This window comes from Helicoverpa zea, chromosome 1, assembly GCF_022581195.2.
Source record: "Helicoverpa zea isolate HzStark_Cry1AcR chromosome 1, ilHelZeax1.1, whole genome shotgun sequence".
In the NCBI taxonomy this organism is placed as follows: domain Eukaryota; kingdom Metazoa; phylum Arthropoda; class Insecta; order Lepidoptera; family Noctuidae; genus Helicoverpa; species Helicoverpa zea.
The window spans coordinates 9,850,075-9,870,532 of record NC_061452.1 but is presented as its reverse complement, the minus strand read 5'-3'; the positions used below and the strand labels follow the sequence as shown (position 1 = coordinate 9,870,532).

The 20,458-nt window shown below is 37.5% G+C and overlaps 2 protein-coding genes across 9 annotated transcripts; one reads left to right on the top strand and one right to left on the bottom strand.

Moving 5' to 3' along the window:
• Positions 1–1,538: 1,538 nt before the first annotated feature.
• On the bottom strand, positions 1,539–5,311 carry LOC124632207 (proteasomal ubiquitin receptor ADRM1). Of its 3 annotated transcripts, none has more exons than XM_047166944.1 (6): positions 5,156–5,311; positions 4,693–5,026; positions 3,811–4,025; positions 3,416–3,603; positions 2,852–3,117; positions 1,539–1,911 (listed from the first exon to the last, which is right to left on the bottom strand). In XM_047166944.1, exons 2-6 carry the CDS (start codon positions 5,020–5,022, stop codon positions 1,666–1,668), a joined length of 1,245 nt encoding a protein of 414 aa, XP_047022900.1. In that variant the 5' UTR covers positions 5,023–5,026; positions 5,156–5,311; the 3' UTR covers positions 1,539–1,665. The 3 variants fall into 3 exon arrangements, with proteins under 3 accessions (XP_047022900.1, XP_047022910.1, XP_047022918.1); XM_047166954.1 differs by having other exon boundaries at positions 2,888–3,117; XM_047166962.1 differs by having other exon boundaries at positions 2,852–3,066.
• A 1,519-nt stretch (positions 5,312–6,830) lies between these two features.
• On the top strand, positions 6,831–20,028 carry LOC124640063 (tumor protein D54). 6 transcript variants are annotated; one of them, XM_047177864.1, is made up of 6 exons: positions 6,831–7,114; positions 16,782–16,948; positions 17,280–17,383; positions 17,605–17,664; positions 18,535–18,697; positions 19,035–20,028. In XM_047177864.1, the coding sequence occupies exons 1-6, from the start codon at positions 7,096–7,098 to the stop codon at positions 19,152–19,154; spliced, it is 633 nt and encodes a 210-aa protein (XP_047033820.1). In that variant the 5' UTR covers positions 6,831–7,095; the 3' UTR covers positions 19,155–20,028. The 6 variants fall into 6 exon arrangements, with proteins under 6 accessions (XP_047033820.1, XP_047034037.1, XP_047033894.1 ...); XM_047177938.1 differs by lacking the exon at positions 6,831–7,114 and adding an exon at positions 9,264–9,401; XM_047177709.1 differs by lacking the exon at positions 6,831–7,114 and adding an exon at positions 9,468–10,356.
• Positions 20,029–20,458: the final 430 nt, after the last annotated feature.

Here is a 20,458-nt window from a genome sequence, read left to right as displayed (position 1 = left end):
TAAATAATAAGACTTAAGATTTAATTAATGCTTGAGTACTTTTTCTAAGGAAACATATTTGTTTTTAATTATATGAATAATTTTAGTTAATGTGTAATATTTTGTTTGAAGATTGTGATTAAACGTATATTTTAAATGTTAATCTTAAAGTTCCTCTGAGAAGACTGATTTATGTTCATCCTAATAATATTTTTATGATTGTTTAGACATAATTAAACTGCTCCAAATCATTTGGTTTCTTTTTATTTGAATATTCTGCTAAAGAGTGCATTGCAAAAATTATTAAAATTAGTGGGTACAGTCGTTTTTTTTTTCAGTGTCATTAGTAGGCATCTAATCTCATTAGTGTTTTAGATAATTTCATTAGTGTAACGAGTAGAGCCACATTAACACGCCATTTCACCGAAGACCTGCCAGAAGTCAGCAGTGGCGAAATCGAGATCGCTCTGAGACAGCTCAAAAATGGAAAAGCCCCTGGCGAGGATGGCATTACAACAGAGCCATTAAAAGCAGGAGGAAACCCCTTACTGGGGGAGCTCCAGAAGCTTTTTAATGCCGTCCTGTTTGAAGGGAGAACTCCAGAGGCGTGGGGTAGGAGTGTTGTCGTCCTGTTCTTCAAAAAGGGAGACAAAACCCAGCTGAAGAACTATCGACCCATTTCCCTCCTAAGCCACGTCTATAAGCTGTTCTCAAGAGTGATCACGAACCGACTTGCGCGAAGACTCGACGAATTCCAACCACCGGAGCAGGCTGGGTTTCGGAGCGGATACGGCACCATAGACCACATCCACACAGTGCGGCAGATTATACAGAAGACCGAAGAGTATAATCAGCCCCTGTGTCTAGCATTTGTGGACTATGAGAAGGCCTTTGACTCGGTTGAAATCTGGTCTGTTCTGGAGTCCCTGCAGCGTTGTCAAGTAGATTGGCGATACATCCAAGTGATGAGATGTCTCTACGAATATATACCAATCACAGGAATATATACCAATCACGGTATTTCGATGTAACTGCTCTCCCCATGTACCAAGACAGCATAATTTACCTGAGTATTATTCGACCTTAGCAGGCGAAAAGTAAACTCATGTTTTTTTTGTTTATTATTAACCTAAGGGCTCCGACACTACTTAACCGATTTAAAAATTACTTCATTATTGGGATTATGTTTTCTACCAGAGTGACATAGGCTATATTCAAAGCTGGTACAGAAAGTAGTTTCTGCTGGACGTAGAGAAATACATAAAAGCATTTTTTTTTTCTTGGAGATTTCCAATGAGAGATGGCGGAGTGGAGTCCGGGACGTTTAGAAACTGGATACTGTTTTTGGTGGCAAAATTAACTTAGTAACATCCATTAGACACCGACTTCTAAGCCGATGCACCTAAAATTAGTTTTTTTTGCTTTTTAGTGTCTTTGGAAGTCGGTTTAATTTTTTTGTAAAAAAGTTTTTACCGTACCCCCATCATATAGGATACATTAAAATCTCGCGCTTAGCGCTAACGAAATGACAGACGGTGTTGGTAAAGTAAAATCACGTATCACAAAAAGAAAACTATATTTCAATGTTATAAGAAATCGCTAACGAATATAAACAAAATTTTGCATATAGGTACTTAGCTTCGCAGCTTGAAACACAACTAAGTTGCAAAAAAAATTAACATCCCATCAATCAAGTGACATTTCGGCGTCGTCATCTTTTTTATCTCCTTTATCATCTTTCGGTTTTTCTTCCTTTTTCTTGTCATCTTCCTTGGACTTATCGGATGCATTGGATGTATTCTCAAGCGCCTTAAAGAAGGCTTGCATATCGCCCGTGTTAGCAGCTGAAGTCACTTCGGACGGTAAACCAAACTGCGATATTACTGGACCCATTTGCCCAGAAGTCAATGCAGAAGAAAATTGGTTTGCTGCCTGTAAATAAAAGAGTAGTGTCAATAAATTAAAGTACCAACTTTGTCATGGACCAAATAAGCTAAATAAAGTTACATAGAAATCGATCCAATAATAATAACTATTCATCGAGTTTTAATTCAGAAATTTAACTTTTATAAACACGATTAAGTGACTGAAGCTTTTTGGTCCACAACAAATCCAGAATTTTTAGATGGCAAGGGACTAATTTCTACTAAATACAGCTAAGAATACAGCCTACCTTTCTCATTAGTACGTATTAATAGAAAATTGCAAGTCGATACTCTATCACTTTAAAAGTGATTGAGATGTTTAATTTACGAAAACCAGTTTAAATAAAAAAATACACACAAAGCAGGTTAGAATAATAACAAATAGACCCATGCATTTAAACGTAGAAAGCGATGACGTCGTCATTGGCATGAAAATGGAAACACTTCAAGTTATTTCTATTCTAACAACGCATAAAGTATCTTTTTGTTGTTGATAACTTACCTGTAGTAATTATTTCGCATTTGGACTGCTCTTGGCACGCTTCCTTGTGTAATCAAATTCAGATCATAAATTATACAGGTAATACAGAATTCTCTCGATCTATTCTTTTTTAATAAAAGGTAAATCCTTTCCTTGTTTTTATGAATTTACAATTAGCAAATGAGTTTTTATGCCTTTGATGACGTCATTGGAAGTGCAAATTAGGGTATTAATAGTGTTAAATTGTAAATATGTGTCTCTAACACCAAATGTTTTACTGCAAATTAGGGTGTCCCTAAAAATCTGCAAAATTTTGAATAGTTATCCATGCAGCGCGCACAAACAGACAAACAAGCATTAGGAAAAGTGTAAAGCGCACTTCGCTCAAAAAGAAAGCCAGACGCGAGAGAGTCCCGGAGGCGTCGTGCCGCTGCCGAGTACCGGAACGCTATACGTGAAGGTTCACCTGAGCGAACTGCGGTGAGAGCAGGGTGGTCCTTACATCGTCCTGGGCGGCGCCGGGCGGAGCGGGCGGCAAGTGCGGCGCCAGGCGGGCCGCGTTGGGAGCCGCGCTGGCCGTGGTCACCACGTCGGGCGACGCCAGCGCCGCCGCCAGGTCAACGCGCGCGCCCGCCGCCCCCGCCGCTCCCGCGTCGCCTTCCGGAGGCGCATGGCCCAGCCCTGAGAAGTAGCGTTGCAAGTCCGACAAGTACACCTGCCCCCCTGCGCCATCTGTTGTTTAACAACAGCCCTTTATAACCTCTTTAGTTCACATTTGGCATTTTCAGTGTCGTTTCGTAATGAAAAATAATACATACACATTATTTCCTAAATCTGTATGTATTATTTTTAAATACATATATATAGACAAAATGAGTCATTATTTTTGCTCATAGTAGTAAGTTTCCAAGAACAATCAATTTGGTAGAGAAATTATCAATTAAATATATCCTATCTATTCTCCTGTAGATGGCATTGATGGTCAAGCATCCTCGTATTAAATAGATAGAACTGTGTCAGCTTGACTTACCACGTGGCGCTGCAGCAGTAGCGGTGTTAGGAGGCGTGGCAGTGGGCGCGGGCACATCGCGGGCGCGAGACGGGGTGCGCGCGGCACTGGCCTCAGTGGTGCGCGGGGCACTGCCGCCGCGGCTGCTGTTGCCACTGCCAGCCGATGGCCGAGCGCTAGTGTTGCCACTGTTGCTTCCACTGTTATTACTGTGACAACAAATTACATTAGACTTAAAATAATACTAGCATTTACGTTTGAATTTACCAGTTCACAAGAACTTGCGAAAATAATTAGATATTGAAAGAATGAACTAATCAGGCTTCTAACAAGACTTAAATTCATAAACTTAGAATATGATTTAAATAAAAAACAAAAAGAAAATATTGAGTCTTCAATGTAGTATGTGCACCCACCCCATTGTGCCCAGAAGGGAAGACAATCCTCCAATTTGGCCGACTCCTCCAAGGAGTTGCATGAGTTGCTGCTGGGACATGTTGTTCAATATGTTTTGCAACTCTCCATCCTGTCCACCACCACCGCCACCTCCACGGCCACCAGATGTTGGAGGATTGTTTAGAGCTTCATTGATGCGGCGGCAATAATCATCATCCTTATCGGTCTTAGGCTCCTATAAAAAAAGCAATCACTATTATGCATACAATAGTTAATTACCTTCAATGAATCTTAGGGATCTATCTGTCAGAGAGCGGTTAGGCGGTTGAACGTTCTGCGTTCGAGCTCTACTATTATTACTTCTACTTGACAGATGCGGTCAGAATGGCTCCTGTGAGAGTTTATCTGTGTTATATAATATGACACATAGACTGCAAAACTGACTGCTTGACCGCTCGCTGTCTGATAGATCCCTTAGCTTAGGGTCTGTTCAGACAGGCCGGCTCGGAGAGCAGAGCAAATTCTTAACACGTTGAAAATTGAGTAGCATTGGTGTGAAATAGTAAGAGGAGCCGACCGGCGCCGATCGTGTATTTATTCTTGACGTTTGGCTCCATTTGCATGCTCTTTAATGATCGCGCAGCCGATCGGGTCCAGTCTGTGTGTGTGTGTGTGTGTGAAAAGAAAAATGCGCGCCGATGCTCTCCGACCCGGTCTATTTAATTAAACGGACCCAAAGTTATTGGAAAATTGAGCATTGAAATGGGACCTCTATACTGCACAAAAAGAAATTAAATGAAAATATTTAAGGTTGAAACTGGAGCAGAAATTAAACTGAAATGAAAATCACAAATTCTACTCCAATCATTGAACACACCTTAATTAATTTTACTTTTCCTTACCTGCATCCAGAAAAAGTATTTCTTTGAAAAAGACTTGAACTTCAAGACATAGACTCGGCCTGTTGTGCATTCATTCACTCGCACAAACTCACAGTCATCAGGAAATATGAGCAAGTCATCCTCGACCTCGCCGGTAGTACGGTCTTTCCAACAAAAATGCATCAACGAGTCTTCTCCTTGATACACATACAATAGCCCCTTCCTCTTATCGGGATGAACCATACGACCCTTTAGAGTCATTCTACCGGCACGAAATTCCACCAAATGCTTGTTCCCACCGGAACTTCCTCCTAAGCCAGAAGTATTACCGAATAATGCAGTAGCCGACATGTTTCTGAAATAATTTAAACACAGTTCATAGTTAGTATTTGTCTTCCATTATCCAATTAGTACATGACATGAAAATTGATTGATGAGTGAAAACATTGCTATTCTTTATCGCGCCAGTATTTAATTTAATTACCTGCACAATGAGTCAAATTTTAAACAAAATTAAACCAAACAGTGATTCTAGTAAAATATAAACTTCACCGAAATGAATGACTATGATTTTTCATTTCATGATTTCATCAAACAAACCCACAGAATATTAATATCTTTACCACAGATCTGACCACCGGCTACAGATTACTAATCAGTTGAGAGGCTGAGTCGGAGAAATCCAACGACACGATACTTTATTTCTAGACTGTGCATACAGTGTTTTCGACAAAACTAAATCAAACAGCCAAGCAAACCACCTGCGTAAATTCATTATTACCAGGTCCAAACATTTAATTACTACTTGTTCTCAGTATTCAGATTTTTTTGGGTGTTTAAATTATAATAAAATAAACTATAACAAGCCAACAAGACGTCAGGCAGGGACCCTCGGGCCCAAGGATCGTTTTTCTTCGCTACCATTTAAAAGGAAATGGCAATGCGTATAGAAGCGTATGACGACAGATCTCATTTAAGCGAAACGATGATGCCGCTTGAGGTTTTCTTTCGGCACCTGCACCAAGACAGATCTTCGGCAGATGCAAAGCAGGAGCAAAATAAGATGTTTCCAGCCTATGGCTAAGGCGACCCCTAGATCTACAATGACATCGCACAATTTTCAATATTCTTATTTTCATTATTATCAATTTCTGCATTCGTAATAATTCGTTTATTGGTCCACAGTTACATTGGCAAATCACTTCTTAATGTTATGAGGTAGATTACAATAAAGGTAAACTGTAACTATATTACGAGAGTCATTTTTATCAGTTCTGTGGTCCCCAAACTAGGCTGTGCCTGTATCTTGGGGACCTATTTTCTAATGACATTGTGGTTTTTATGAGTAAATTCTGATTGTAGGTCAAATAATAACATTAACATTATTTTGTATGTAATCGGTGGACACTTAGGAATATAGTAATAATAATAATCTTCCACGCCGATTTCGTCAACGGCGACCACTTCGACCCTAATGGCGTGCGTGTGCTCTCATGTGGCTGGAGTATCCAATTTTGTGCGTGAAAGTCCGCGCACACTGCGGACATGTCAGGGTACCAGCCACAAAGTTGTAGTTGATAGCTACAGGTGGTCGAGCTTTCAACTCATCTCGTTTGGCATCCAACTCAGAAAGCCGGCGTGCTTCAAAGTCAAAGACTTTGGCTTTAACGCGGCTTCTCCAGTCCCTGCGGTTGGATGCCAGATTCTCCCACTGAGACGGGTCAATGGAACAGCTTTTCATGTGGCGCTTCAGCACATCCTTGTATCGCAGCAGCTGTCCGCCACGTTTCCGCTTGCCCTCCTGCAACTCGGAGTTAATCGTAATCGGGCATTCGTAATATCGCAATTTTATTGATCGTCTAGATTGCCTCTAAGAAAAGTGATACCAGATGTGAGGGATACCCTATAAACCTGTAAAAGAGTATTTTGTAGGTACTTCTATAGAATTTTGCAACTTCTCTCTGCAATCTTTATTAAAAAAATATGATATTAGGCGTGTGATCGCTTAAATGAGGATAAGCATTACAACAATAGGAATTTATGGTAGGACCGTTTAATACGTGATATTTATTATAAAGTGAAGAAACCTCGCTCATGAAAAATAATTTTATTTTTATGCATCTCTTCTACAAATTGCGTCTGGTAACACTGTAACATTGTGACGGTCGGGCATCGGATGTCGATGTCGGTCGGCTTCAGGCAGCCTATATGTGACGTGTTGTGTTTTGTACAGTAAATCGGTTTCAGTGTTTCACTCACTACTCCATATTATTACTCTGAGAATAAAGTGAAGATTTACGAAGTTCAATAATTTAATTAATTCTTGTGCAGACATTCTAAGGGAGTAATTAGGTCCACATATAAGTATACACAGTTGCATCGTATATTTTGTAGATTGCTTCGTGGTTTCTTTCTTCAATCAACATGAGTGGTGTACAAACAGGTATGTTGTAGTTTGTCTGCAATGTTTTTGTTATTATACGCGATATATGGTTGTTATTACAGCATGTAGCTCCCCTTTCTTATTGGGTTTAGAAAACGGAAACCTTTTACCCACCACAAACGGGATGGTTATCCGAATCATTGTTTTATGGCTTTTAACTAAGACTTAATACCTACAGTCTAGCTATTGTGTTATTAAATGGGTCACACATATTGCATGCATTTACTTTTAATTAAAAAACGTACAATTCTGAGCTATAAAGTTAGTTAGTTATTTTTGCCATTATAAATGAGGTACATTACAGGGACATCCTAAGATAAAATGAATTTCATTAAGGAACAGGTTATACATATCTATGCTATTCTACAATGAAGGGTAGTGTTTGTATGTGAATCTATTTGAATACTACTAATTATCTCAATGTACCATTTAAACTCAGTAATAAGTAACTGGCTCCATTCTATACCCTATATTTTCTATGTATTCATATGAAACTATGCTCTGGCACTACCTACCCACACAGTCAAATCAATAAAAAATCTTGAGATTTGTGTGCAACTTAGGCACCAAGCCATACTTAAACTAGAACTTTTTTGCTTCCATAAGTACATATTGTGTAAAAAAATATTACTATATTTGGTGACACTTCATTGCATGAGTCACACACAAAAAAAAATCTGATTGACCTATGTGTTGTCATATTATTTCAAGTGCTTTATCTATGCAATTTATTAAATTTATATCTATACCTATAAATCAATACTTGAATCATTCTATAATACAACAGACTTCAGTCCTCTCTTCAGACAGCTATCATTATTACTCACCAACTAAAAATTAATCATGGTTATGTAATAAGTGATTCAGTTTTCAGCTTTGAGTAATTTGTAAAGTATGGAAAAAATCCAATGAAAATACAGTTCAGTCAGGTCAAAAAACCTGAAATTTCTAAGGTAAAACCTAGTAAATTTCTGAAATTATGATTATTGAAAGGGATCTAAGAAATCTAGATATTCAGGTAAAATAAAATATTTTAAAAAGTACAGCAATTATAAAATTGCAACGACAAACCTTTGAGCAAAAATTCTTATTGCAATTCAGTCTTTCCTTGGATTAAAAACAGGAAATGAATAAACCGAACATAGATGAATCAGAGAAAAAAATAACTGATAAATTATGACAACATGTTGTGCTTTGCCTCTAACAAGTAGATAAGATATTGGGTAAAGGAAAAATTAGATTATAGGTAGTTTTCATGACATCATGTGAAAATTCTCTAGGTTACTTACTACTGGTATTTAACAATTGGCATGTCAACATTCTGTGTAGAAAAGAAATACAGATGTTTAAAATTAAGACTGTAAAATATGGACTTTGTACCATGTAACCATTTCAAAAGTTTTTACTGATAATAAAGGGCTAAAGGGAGTCGATGTGAGATTATAGCAGCACCAGCATCTATCAACTAATATTAATTTTTCAAGGCATATTAATTTCAAATAAACCTGTTCAGGTACATTAAAAAATAATGCAACATTATAAATTAATTGCTACAAAAAGTATAAAACATTTTTTTCAAAATCCCAAACTATAGGCAGTAGAAACAACTATTGTGTATAAGTAGAAAATAATGTAAGGATTTAGACCAAGACGATGGCGATGAAATACCATAATTATATCCAAAAATGCTGGTCCTAAAACATAACCCTGTGGAACTCCCATTTGGAAATGGTGAAGAACTTATGAAACTTCTAAATTTTTTGTTATAGATAACTAAAATATGTATACTTTAGTCATTTTAAGTGGATCTGATAAGCAATACGCAGGGAGGTATAAATAATACACAGCATCAGTGATGCCTAAACCCCTGGCTGGAGGCCTTAAACTCTAGGCATCCACAAGGAATTTGACCGGTTAAGCAGTCAACAGCCTCCTAGGCTGAACTGCGAGATGCCATTCACAAAAAAAAAGTGATGCCTAAATAAGTAAATTGATAAACCAAATGTCAGATCCAAATTTCGTTGCCTCTTGATGGAAGCTATATAAGTACCTAAATAATAAAACATGCAGTCCATTTCCAATCGGTTGTTGAAAGAACCAGGATTTTGCATAAAAACTTTATCCAATTATTTAGGCGGTCGTACCACCCGATGAGTCATTCGTCGTGTAAACTGCAGACTTTTTAGTGTATTTCGTCAAGTAACCAATGACGCAACACTACCGTGGCCCAGAGCTCGCTCGCCGCTCGCTCGCCCGCGGCACTGTCAATAAACTTTAGCGGCACAAGGTGAGCTAAATCTATGGTTTTGTTGTTTTGTTAGCTCTTTGAAACACGTTGCCTGGTCAGAGACCCTGTGTGATTCACTGATACTGGTTTATAAAAATCAAAGTATTTTACTTTAAAATTGCAAAATTTAACCGATTGCATTTTTAATTTCATAAATTTTGCAAATCTTTTGGAGGTCAAAATTGTAATTTATACACCGCCGAGATCGTAGCTCGCGTTATTGGTGAAAGTGGCGAATACAAGCAATCGGGCAGCGGCGCGAAACGAACACGAGCTGGCTCGGTTGGAGGGGCTCGACGTGGCGGAAGAAACTGACATCATTGCGCGCTGCCGCCGCTGCACGCATTCATGTTTCTCGAGTTGATCGTGATTATTGCAAAAACACGATGTTTGTTAAGTGACAGTAACTATTTAGTTATTCAATAATGTAGAGTTACGAAAACAAATAAAGAGTGATCTCAAAATACCGCCAAGGTGCATGTTTTATCCGCGTATAGTTAAAAACAATTAGCTTGAGTTATATGATTGTGTAGATACAAAATATGCTTAATTGCCGCGGAAGACGAGGTAGATAGAATGGCAAGTGATGGAACTTCGAGCATTGGCATGGAGCCGACGAGCTTGGAGTATATGGAAGATCCTTATTTCGTGCCCCCGGATGATGATTCCACACCGAGTTTTGATGTTGCCGTGGACGAGCTGGATGAATTAGAAGAGTTGCCGAGCTGGCCACAAAATGACCCTGACGCGGACTGGCGCATGCTGCCAGACCTCGCAGACTCCGCTCTATGCATTGAAACTGAGTTCTACGTCGACAATCGACGTCGTCGTCTTAGAATATTTAGAAAGAAAATGCGAGAAGTACGAGTAACATTTCAAGATCTATCAAAGCCGTATCTTGCCAAGATGTCCAGTCATACAAACTACAAGAAATTCTTAGGTATCGCAGTTGGAGGTTAGTTGAAAGGATCTTATCAAACAACATAGTTTAGGACTAGAATATGCATTATTTATTAATAACAATTAGTGTTGCCCAAATTCAGTCTTGGTCTTGCAGTCTTGGTCTTGTTCTTGCGTTTTTGCAAGACCAAGACCAAGAACAAGACCGCGTATTTTTAGCAAGACCAAGACCAAGACTGACCGTGCAAGACTTGAGCAAGAACAAGACATAGCCTGCAAGACTCTTGCGTCTTGCAGCTAGGACTTAGCGCTATTTCACTGAGTAGTTAGGTGTTACAGTTCGGTGTATAGGTAGGTACGCTTAGGAATAGGCATGATGACAAATTTTCAAATTCCTTTGTATGATGTAGGTATACGTCTATTTTATATGAAAAATTATTAATTTTAAGAAAATGCGAAGTTTTTTTATCAAATAATTGCATTTTTCTCTGTCCACTTTGAATCCGGCGCGAAAACGCTTGTCAGTGTCATGTCGTCACTTGTGACGTCACGACTGAAATTACAAGACGCAAGTAAACAACGCTCGTGCAATAATTAAGTTTTTTGTGTTATTAAATATGAATTCGAAAGGGCATAGGTGTTGTGGGGTCCCCCATAGGGCATGCAATACCGGTTAACCGGTTTCGTTTTTACCGGTAAATCGCCCATTTTTGCGAGTTTTAAATTACCGGTAAAAATAATATGAAACCGGTAATTTACCGGTTGTTGCTGTTTTTTAGAAAAGTAAACTTGTGTGTCCTTAACTATCTCTAGGTTAGATACAAATCTTCTTTCTCATCTTAATTTATAAAATCTAAACAAATTGTATTCATTCGGTTATTCTGTTTTTCCTCATAGCTGTCAGCTCATACAAGGTACAAATGCTTATTGCTTATTTTACCTACTCTATGACCTTACTGAGCAAGGGCTTTTACTTCACCACCATGTGGACAGCTCTGAGGACACGGTGGAGCACACAGTCCAGGTGTGCACTGCCTGGGAAGGGTACCGCGGTGTTGTCGTCGAGGCAATAGGCAGCGGCGACCTTTCGCGTCCTTCCCTGGTTCAAGCCATGGTCCGGAGCTAGAGGGAATGGGAAGCCGTCACCCCTTCTGCGAAGCAGTCATGCTCGAGAAGGAGACGGCGGAGCGACTGCGAGTAGCACCTCTCATCCCAGCCGCTGTAGTGGACCAGGAAGACACCACGGGCGCCAAGGGTCGAGAGACGACTCCCGGCCACCGTAGGCGTCGGTCTGTGGGCGGTGAGTTCGGGTGGCTCATCGTTCCACCGTCTGCATAGACAACAGACCCGTGTCAGCGGCGCGCGTTGTTCCACAGGCTCCTCAGGGAGATGTCAGCAAACCCAGTGGGGCCCAGCAGGGCCAAGGCCTGCCGGGGCCGCGGGATTGTTCGAAAGAGTTACCGCTACCCTGGTCCATAAAACACCTACTAAAAAACATGGGTTTTAGACAGAAAGAGTCTGTCATTTGATGATTTACCATAAAAAAGGGCTTTCCCTTGAATGAAAAATATATTTTTTACGGTAATTCTTAGCGTTTATCCCGTCTTGTGACGGGGTCGGCTTTCCGTATCTTCCTTCTCCAACTTCGCTCTATCCTCCTGAATAGACATCTTCCTCTTCGAGTTCGCAGATTTTCATGTCATTCATTACGACACACAACCACCACGGTTTCGGCCTGCCTTTGCGCCTTTGACCGGGTATATTGAGATTGAGTATCACATTCACACTGCCGATGTCCTCAGGTGTCACTCCTTTTTACATGTCCGTACCATCGCAGCCGTTTTTCATACATTTTGTCGGCGACATCGCGTACGGATGTTACTGACATGTTTTTTGTTACGGCCCACGACACAAAAAACGTTTACCACCTTATACTTTGCATATTTATTTAGTTTTTGCTTTAAGACTACCCAATCTTATTGTTATAATATCAGATTTTAAAAAAATTACAAAAATTACCGTTTTACCGGTTTACCGATAAAAATATTTTTATTACCGAATTTTTACCGGTAATTTTTGTTTTACCGAAATTGCATGCCCTAGTCCCCCAGTGTAAGAACACATCCAAAACAACTCCTGATAAGTTATTTGTGTACGTTCCTCACAATAAAAAAATACGAAACAAGTGGCTTAAACTTGCAAGGCGAGATTCAAAAGCAATATTGCCCAGGGTACAACTTTATTTTTGTGAAGATCACTTTGATGTAAGTTATTACATAGTTCTCTAGATTCTAGCATAGTTTATAATGTAAATAACTATTTCGAGGTTAGGTTTCATCTCTCATTGTTTTTTAATTTAACTAGTATACTTACATGGAAGTTTTAACATTTCTAAATTCAGCTGAACAAAAATCTTTATTTGATGCCAAAAACTCTCCCAGCATTATGATATCAATTCTAGGCAAATTAGCGCTGTTTGCCTTGATAAATCCGGGCTCCATAACTCATGTTATAAACAATTAATTAATTAAAAACAAAGATCGCAGTGGAAGTTCACAATAACGAAATGTGACGTTCGCGCGCTTTCGCGCGAGTTGTTTTGAGAGATGACGTCACGAGCTCTGATTGGTGTTCAAGATATCATGGCGGATTGCCTTATTTCGTAATTTTATTTTATAAAAATACATATTAATCACATTATTAATAAAGAAAACAATGCGCGTTCTATATTCCAAGCTTCAAGTTTAATTTAATAAATATATTATTTTAATGATTTTTGATTACTGTCATCATGCCTATTCTATGAGACGCAAAAAACTGTATCAAAGAATATGAAAAACTGGACCTATGCGCATTACAACTAATACCATAAACATAGCGAATAAAAAAATATCTATTAAAATCAAACTGAGTGCATGCATAGTTATGTTTTAACCATCGGCACTTTGATAATGCGGCATCAAAGGTTTTGTACTTACTTCTCAAAGAAATTTGCCGCTTTTCGGAAGTACATGGTTATGATACACGCGCCGGCGGCTTCTTTTGAAATCTACAACAATCGTTGCCGCCACGCCGAAATCATAACATTTGACACTATTTGATTGCCGCCATAGGGCGTAGGTATACTCATGCAAAATAATTTCCTAGTAGAGTACCTACAGGTGTTCCAAAGAATAAATAAGTTTCAAAGTGCTTAGAATGAAAATGAATACATTATACTGATCACGCAAGTAGTATTATGATTAGGATTAAATGGTAAGGATAGGTAGTAGATGTCATATTAATTCATTCTAGTAAGTATATATTATAATATTGATTACTTATATGGTTTTAAACTAATTACTTAGGTACTATTATTGTACATTTAGTCATTATATTTCTTACATTTTTTTACATGTTTTAGCAAATGTAAGCTTATAAATCATAAATGTTTATTAAGAAACAGTTACTTCCATGGAAAACGACATATAGGTCAGTTGATTTTTCGAATTTCTTATCAAATCTTCAGTTATTTATTAATCTGCTTGATCTTTACTATGGCTATGTTAATTCAAGCTCACAATGTTCCAATTCTAATACGTTTTTCTAAGATTTAAAGTAAACTTTAATAAATAGTAATAGACTAATAGGTAATTGCAAGACTTGCAAGACTCTTGCTGCAAGACCAAGACCAAGACCAAGACTGGGAGCGCAAGACCAAGACCAAGACCAAGACCAGGTGTATTGGCGCAAGACCAAGACCAAGACTGGCTAAGTCTCGTCTTGTTCTTGCATTTGGGCAACACTAATAACAATGATTGCTTTATTTTTTACAAATAGGTACTTACGCCGAAACATGCGATGCCATATGCCAAATGATCAAGTTATAAGAGAATCAATTAAGGCGTGTTATTTATCGCGTAGAATAAAGAATGGTACCTACAACTTAAACTGGTTCGGTTAAATTTGTTATTATTATCCAGTTACCTTAGGCTTGTCTAGCTGGGCGTGGATTATACTACTGAGTATGTAGAATATAGTTGCCTATACAAAATCGTTTATTTCTGTAACTAAAAATATTTCATTGAAATCTTAGGTATTAAATACAAAACGTCTTCATTTCTATGTATTCAAAAAGGTTCGGTTCATTTAACCCTGCACTTGAAGTTGAACGTAATATTTTGTCGCTTGCGTATTAATCTAGGTAAAGTGCGACTTAAAGAAAATGCATTGTCAATACAATCACTGTATTATAGATAACAATAAATAATAATTAACACTTGTTGCATTAGCGACGATCCTTTGTATCCACAAGAATCACATGTATGTGGAATAAATAACTTAAATAACTAAAAAACAAAACAAACTTCTCAATACCTATATGAATATTGACTCAAGGAAATATCTTGACTTAAAGTTAAAGTCAAATCATTTAGGCCCTTACAAGCCCCTAAGAACATTAAAAACATAAATAAGTTTGGTTCTAGTCTAGGTAGTACATATATTCTTGAGGATACCTGATCTTAGCCTAAAATCGTCAATCAACGTAGAGCAAGAGTGGTGAAGAGTGATCATATCATCTTCATGTGAAAAGAGGCATCAGTCATTAAATATATATGAGATAGTAAATAGGCAAGACAAGGTTAGGTAACTATTACTATCGACCCATGTCACAACCTTCGCCATGTCTTTACGTCGTTATTAGATTCGATTTGCTAGCTAATAGCTTTTCTACGTGTGGTTACTATACAGTAAGTAAACTTACCTTACTGCCAAGAATTTAAAAAACATACGGAACTCCCTTCGCTTTTAAATTGCACCTAAATCTTCTTTTTCTCTTATTTTATGAACACCTATTTTAGAGGTGACGTCTTTTGTCCTTTCACCTCTAGTTCTCTCTGCAATATCAATAGTATACCTACTTTAAATATCAATACTAGTTTTTGTATGTTTTGTTTTGAAGTTGATTAAAAATCACCAACCCCATGTCGTATTGGTTGCTTCTTATGTAGGAGTGTTGTACGGTTTCGTAGCCATATTATTTACATTGTAAAAGAAGTAAAGAAAAACTTTTTAAAGAAACCTGGATCTAAATAGACTGGAATCGCTATCCCGCCGTGCTCAAGCGCGGTGGTCATTTCTCGTGGCGCAGGACCTACTCGAAAAGCAGCCAGTGTAATGGGAACTACGAAACAATAAATACTAAATAGGCCGATGAGATGAACTACTGATGAATTTAGAGCATAAGCTTTAAATTATATTACATACTAAACATTCAATTTAAATTACTTTTCTTCTCCACTTTGGGGCCAAACGTATGCTTTTCTTTCACCAAAAGACATGAAAGTACCATCACGATACCAAAAAGATAATTATTGAAGTTAGTCTAGTTAGCGCTATACATATGCTGCAATATTTGTATAAAGCTGTCTGAGATAATTTTTAATTTGATATTATCCATAAAATCCGTTATGCTGTGTAGAAACGTAATATCGTTACAGGATGTTAGACGGGATGAATATGATATGAATTAGAGCTTGAATTCTCATTGCATAGTAAACTGCCTAAAATTAATATCTACATGTGACGGTAATAAAATATTAATAATTTTCAGATAGAAACATATTTATTCCAAATTTTACCTATTTGATACACGGGAGGTATCGTTAATCGTTGTGATTAAAAATGGTTCTAGGACACACAACAGTTTCGCAAAATAGAATGCAGTAACTATGGTCTGTTGTTAGCAATCGTACATTTTAAAATGTATGTGCTATGAGTTGAATGAAGCAATATATAATTCTTTTTATTGTATTACGCAAGTTGACTTTCCCCCGAGACCGCTGCGCTGATCATTACTCAGACTGAGGCAGAGTACATCATGAATGTTGCTTCGCTGTTTGCGCACTATTTACGATTTGATAACAAACGAACAATTGGTGAGATAAAAATAATAATAATATTTTTAATTTCTTCCCTGTGAATTCGTCGGCATGTCTAAGATATTTTACGTCCGTCTCCAGAATACCGCTTGTCTCCATCAAAATTTCTAGGGACTATACAAACAAACAGGATTACGTTCACATTTTTATATTATAGTAAGGATTCTCGCTTTAATTCTTATAAATATCAGTACCTAATTCTTGAAATCCAGGCAGAGATGATTATCATCAATATAACGACGGTTATCTAGTTTATAATGTTCATGACTTCATAATAGATTGCATAGCACCAGAATTTCAGTCTGGCCTACTGAGCTAAAAAAACCTTTCCTAAGAGTGACTTAGTAGACGTCTAAAGTGGAACGTGTATTTCATGGCCTTGCCTATTTGTCAATATCCGCATTGAACTTGGCCTATGCTATTGTTATACGAAAGGCCCTTTTTTAGGTGGCGCGGCAAACTTTTCATTTTCTTTGATCGGTTATTGGAAAGTGCGACACACCCCAGTTTGATTTTTATTCATTATTTATGGTATCTGATGATGTAATTCTCCCGTCAGCTGAAGAAGCGATGGCGGGCGCCGGCGCGGCTGGTGACGTGCACACGCCCGACGAGCTGGCGGGGCTTACACCCGAGCAGGCGGAGCAGCTCCGCGCCGAGTGGAGCCGGGAGCTCGCCCGCGTCGAAGACGAGATCGCTACACTGCGCACTGTCTTGCAAAGCAAGGTACCAAATTATTCATAATTATGTAAATGTTCCAGTAATTCGCTGGTAAATGGCGACTTGCAGCATAGTGATGTTTGCCTACAAAGTTTTTTTTTTACCAACATTTGACGTTGCTATCCGTACTCATTAGGCAGATAATTAAACACTGATGTTTATATGCCTAACGGTAAATTATCACAATTTATTTTTTGCATGCTAAAATCATGCAAAAAATAAAGTCATCTTAAATCATCTTAGTAAAGTCATGCTAAAATCATCCTGAAGCCTAGAAATTATTTTAATTATTTATGAATGTTTAAATTGTATTCTTACCCATACCTGTTTGTTTCAGATCCGTCAGAGCTCCGAATTAAAACGAAAACTTGGCATAACTGTGTGGAAAGAAATTACTGAAGATGTTAATCAGGGTTTAAAAAATGTAAAAGAAAGCCAAGTGTGAGTACCGATTATGTTCGTTACTATGTGTTTAAATTATAAATGTGTCACTGTTCTTTCAATCAAATTGATTGATGTTTTCTCGAGGGTTAGAACAATAACTTTCAATTAGTAGATCTGTGTGGCTTAGCTTTATGTTTTAATTTTGCTTAAGCTTACGATGGTAATGGTGGCGTTTTATCAGCATTTTCTTATTTCACGTTTGATTTGTTGTACGACAGCTATCAAACTATAGAAACTCGCGTGGCTGCGCTTACACAGGCTGTGACTGAAGCACCAATGTAAGTAAAGTTGTCAATATGAATATCAATAAGACCGAGGCAATTTACACAGCAGGAGTACAAATAACAAAACTAGACTTGAACTAAACTGTAAATAAGACATTGCGAGTAATGCATGGCTGTAGTTTTAGAAAATATTATTTTATTTAATTTTTGCCTCATAGCTTGTGGTATATAGTAGACGCTTTTATACAAATAAATCTTATATATTTTATTTTTCATTCATTTTGCAGTTCTAACCCGAAAGAAAATGTATTTATTTCAGATTTTGTGTGTCGCAACGTAAAAAATAACATCGTCTGAAGTATACCTGTACTTATCATCGTTTGCTCATTTTATTAATAACATCTGTATCATAAATATTCTTTAATAAGTGCTAACAATAGGTATTTACTTGTAATGTAATTTATAAATCGTATTTATCATTTGTTTACACTTCATTATTTACATTCTTTAATCTTATTCTTGTGTTATAAACAAACTACTCACACTTCTTACTGGAACCGAAATAACATAAATACATAATTTGGATGGCTTTCCTACTGGCTATTACTTCACAATCACGTTATCGGTACAATGTCCAATTATGCTCACTGAAAAGTAGTAACGACACTTTACCTCTAGTCCGAATACAGCTCACCTTTCGGAGCAAGATTGATCTTTCAGAATAATGAACCTATTCTGTTTTTTTTATTAGTTGAGCACTTCGTGCAAAATATTCAAGACTAGGTACGGTCTGAAATGACGACCAGTCAGTCAATATTTTTTACCTGTCCCAATAACATGTTTTTGCTATCGACTCATCTAATTATAGATCAAAACCAATCTATTGAGAGCGTTTTTCGTAACCGCAACACTTTATTCTTATAGATACCAAAAAACTGAATCTGTGATAAAATCGACTGCTGAGAAGACAACCTCGATCCTCGGCGGCATCACTGCAGGAATGACGACTAAGATTGGTCAGATGCGAAACTCCGAGTCGTTCCGCTCGATCGAAGAACGTGTTGGCACGGCATACGAAAATGTTAAGGTAACATAAGATTATTACGTGCAATGACTAGGTATCATTTATCAAACAATAGTAAGCACAACAAAATAGGAAAGCTTTTTGGCATCTTTTCTGGCAGTGTTGATTACTTTTTGTCAACTTCAATAAAATTATATTTTGGTTATTGTGCCGAAATACTCCTGGTTGCAATTTCCTGTTAAATAGTTTTCCTGAATACATTTCGCTTATAATATTTGCCGTCAGAATTGATATCACAATATAAGCTATCGGTATGATCAATATTTGGGAAAATATATTATACATCAAATATATTTAATTAATCTCCAATTGTTAATTGTAGTTTGTATAAACTTTTCAGGGCAAAGTGACGTCCAGATCGAATTCAACGCAGAGCTTCGACGAAGCCCTGCGCGACGCCAGCCGCGCGGCGAGCGGCGCCACGTCGCCCACCATCCCCGAGAACAAGCCTCTGCCCTAAGCGCCCCGCGCCCACGCCGCCACACGTGCCTGCGACACCTGACGGCCTCTGTCGGCACTAATACCACGAATATTGCATACAATCCCGTAATGCACCCTTATTTAAACTACAAACACCATTTTATACGTGTGCTATTAAATAATTTGAGTACTTACTATAAAATGTTTATTATGTATATCGTGTTCTTACACGTGATACTCTTTTGTTTGTTAATAAGGTTATTGAATCATTATTCACAATATTTAGTTAGTTATTGGTTGGGGATAAAAGCCGTTGGAATTTATGAATGTGTGGAATTTGCAATTTTGATTTCGCAGTAGCAAAATCGAAATAAATGCAATGACGGATATGCGTGGTGTGTCTTTCACTGACAAATATATCGCTGGATTGTTTGTTATCTGAAATATTGTGTTGTGGCGAATACGTTTATATCATGTTCTTCTCTATATTGACTGCGGCGTGGTGAGTCCTAACTCGTTAATTTAAGACACTTGCTCGTTATCGCTTAATAATATATCTCTTGTTCGTTTGTCTGTGTCTTAAGGTTTAGCATTCCAAACATTGATCCCTCATGAAATTGATTATACAAGGTATTAAAGACATTTTAAAATTGTGTATTCAATGCTTAAACTCAGTATTTGTACAATGTAAAGAGGAAACGTTGATATGTTCATGTTATAAATGTTAAAACACAATTTTGTAAATCCTTATTAAGTGTATAATGTTTGTAAGACACAATAACTTGCCGATGCCTGTTAGGTCCATTATTACTATAAAAATGATATTTTTATAAGATGCTTAGCTTTCCTTACTTATAAAAAAATCAACTATTTACAATACCTCTAAAGACGGTAAATAAAAATTTATGTATTGATATGTTTAGTTTTACTTAAGAAATATCTTTACTCCCTTTTGAGATTGTCATTCATTATCCGAGTATGGTAGGGTGTACAAGGTGTCAAAAATGCCCGTAGAGTCGAAAAGGGGTTCAAAAATGCCCCTTGTAGAGTCAATTACCAGTATTTTTTAATGTTAGACTTGCCGCAAAATAAAAAAGCAGTAGAAGTCCATGTTCACTTTTCAAGAACACTGAATCCACATTCTTAATATGGCTCAATAATAGTGATGAAATGCAAGTCTTATGAAAGCTTCTGATGATTACTTTATTTCATTATGTGGCAAGTTCGATTCCGGTGCGAACATGGTGTTTTAGGAAATTTTAAAATATAAGCAATTTTTCTTTTAAATACCTCGCTATATACTGGAGGCGCAAGGAAAAGGGACTTTTGGACGTTCGCAGTTTC

Coding starts and splice junctions, on each gene's coding strand:
- LOC124632207 (XM_047166944.1), bottom strand. CDS start 5,022: ATGTCGGCTACTGCATTATTCGGTAATACTTCTGGCTTAGGAGGAAGT. Junction 4,026..4,692: donor AATACTTTTTCTGGATGCAG/GTAAGGAAAAGT, acceptor CTTTTTTTATAG/GAGCCTAAGACCGATAAGGA. Junction 1,912..2,851: donor TCTCACCGCAGTTCGCTCAG/GTGAACCTTCAC, acceptor TTTTATTTACAG/GCAGCAAACCAATTTTCTTC.
- LOC124640063 (XM_047177709.1), top strand. CDS start 9,978: ATGGCAAGTGATGGAACTTCGAGCATTGGCATGGAGCCGACGAGCTTG. Junction 16,949..17,279: donor GCACTGTCTTGCAAAGCAAG/GTACCAAATTAT, acceptor TGTTTGTTTCAG/ATCCGTCAGAGCTCCGAATT. Junction 18,698..19,034: donor CGGCATACGAAAATGTTAAG/GTAACATAAGAT, acceptor TAAACTTTTCAG/GGCAAAGTGACGTCCAGATC.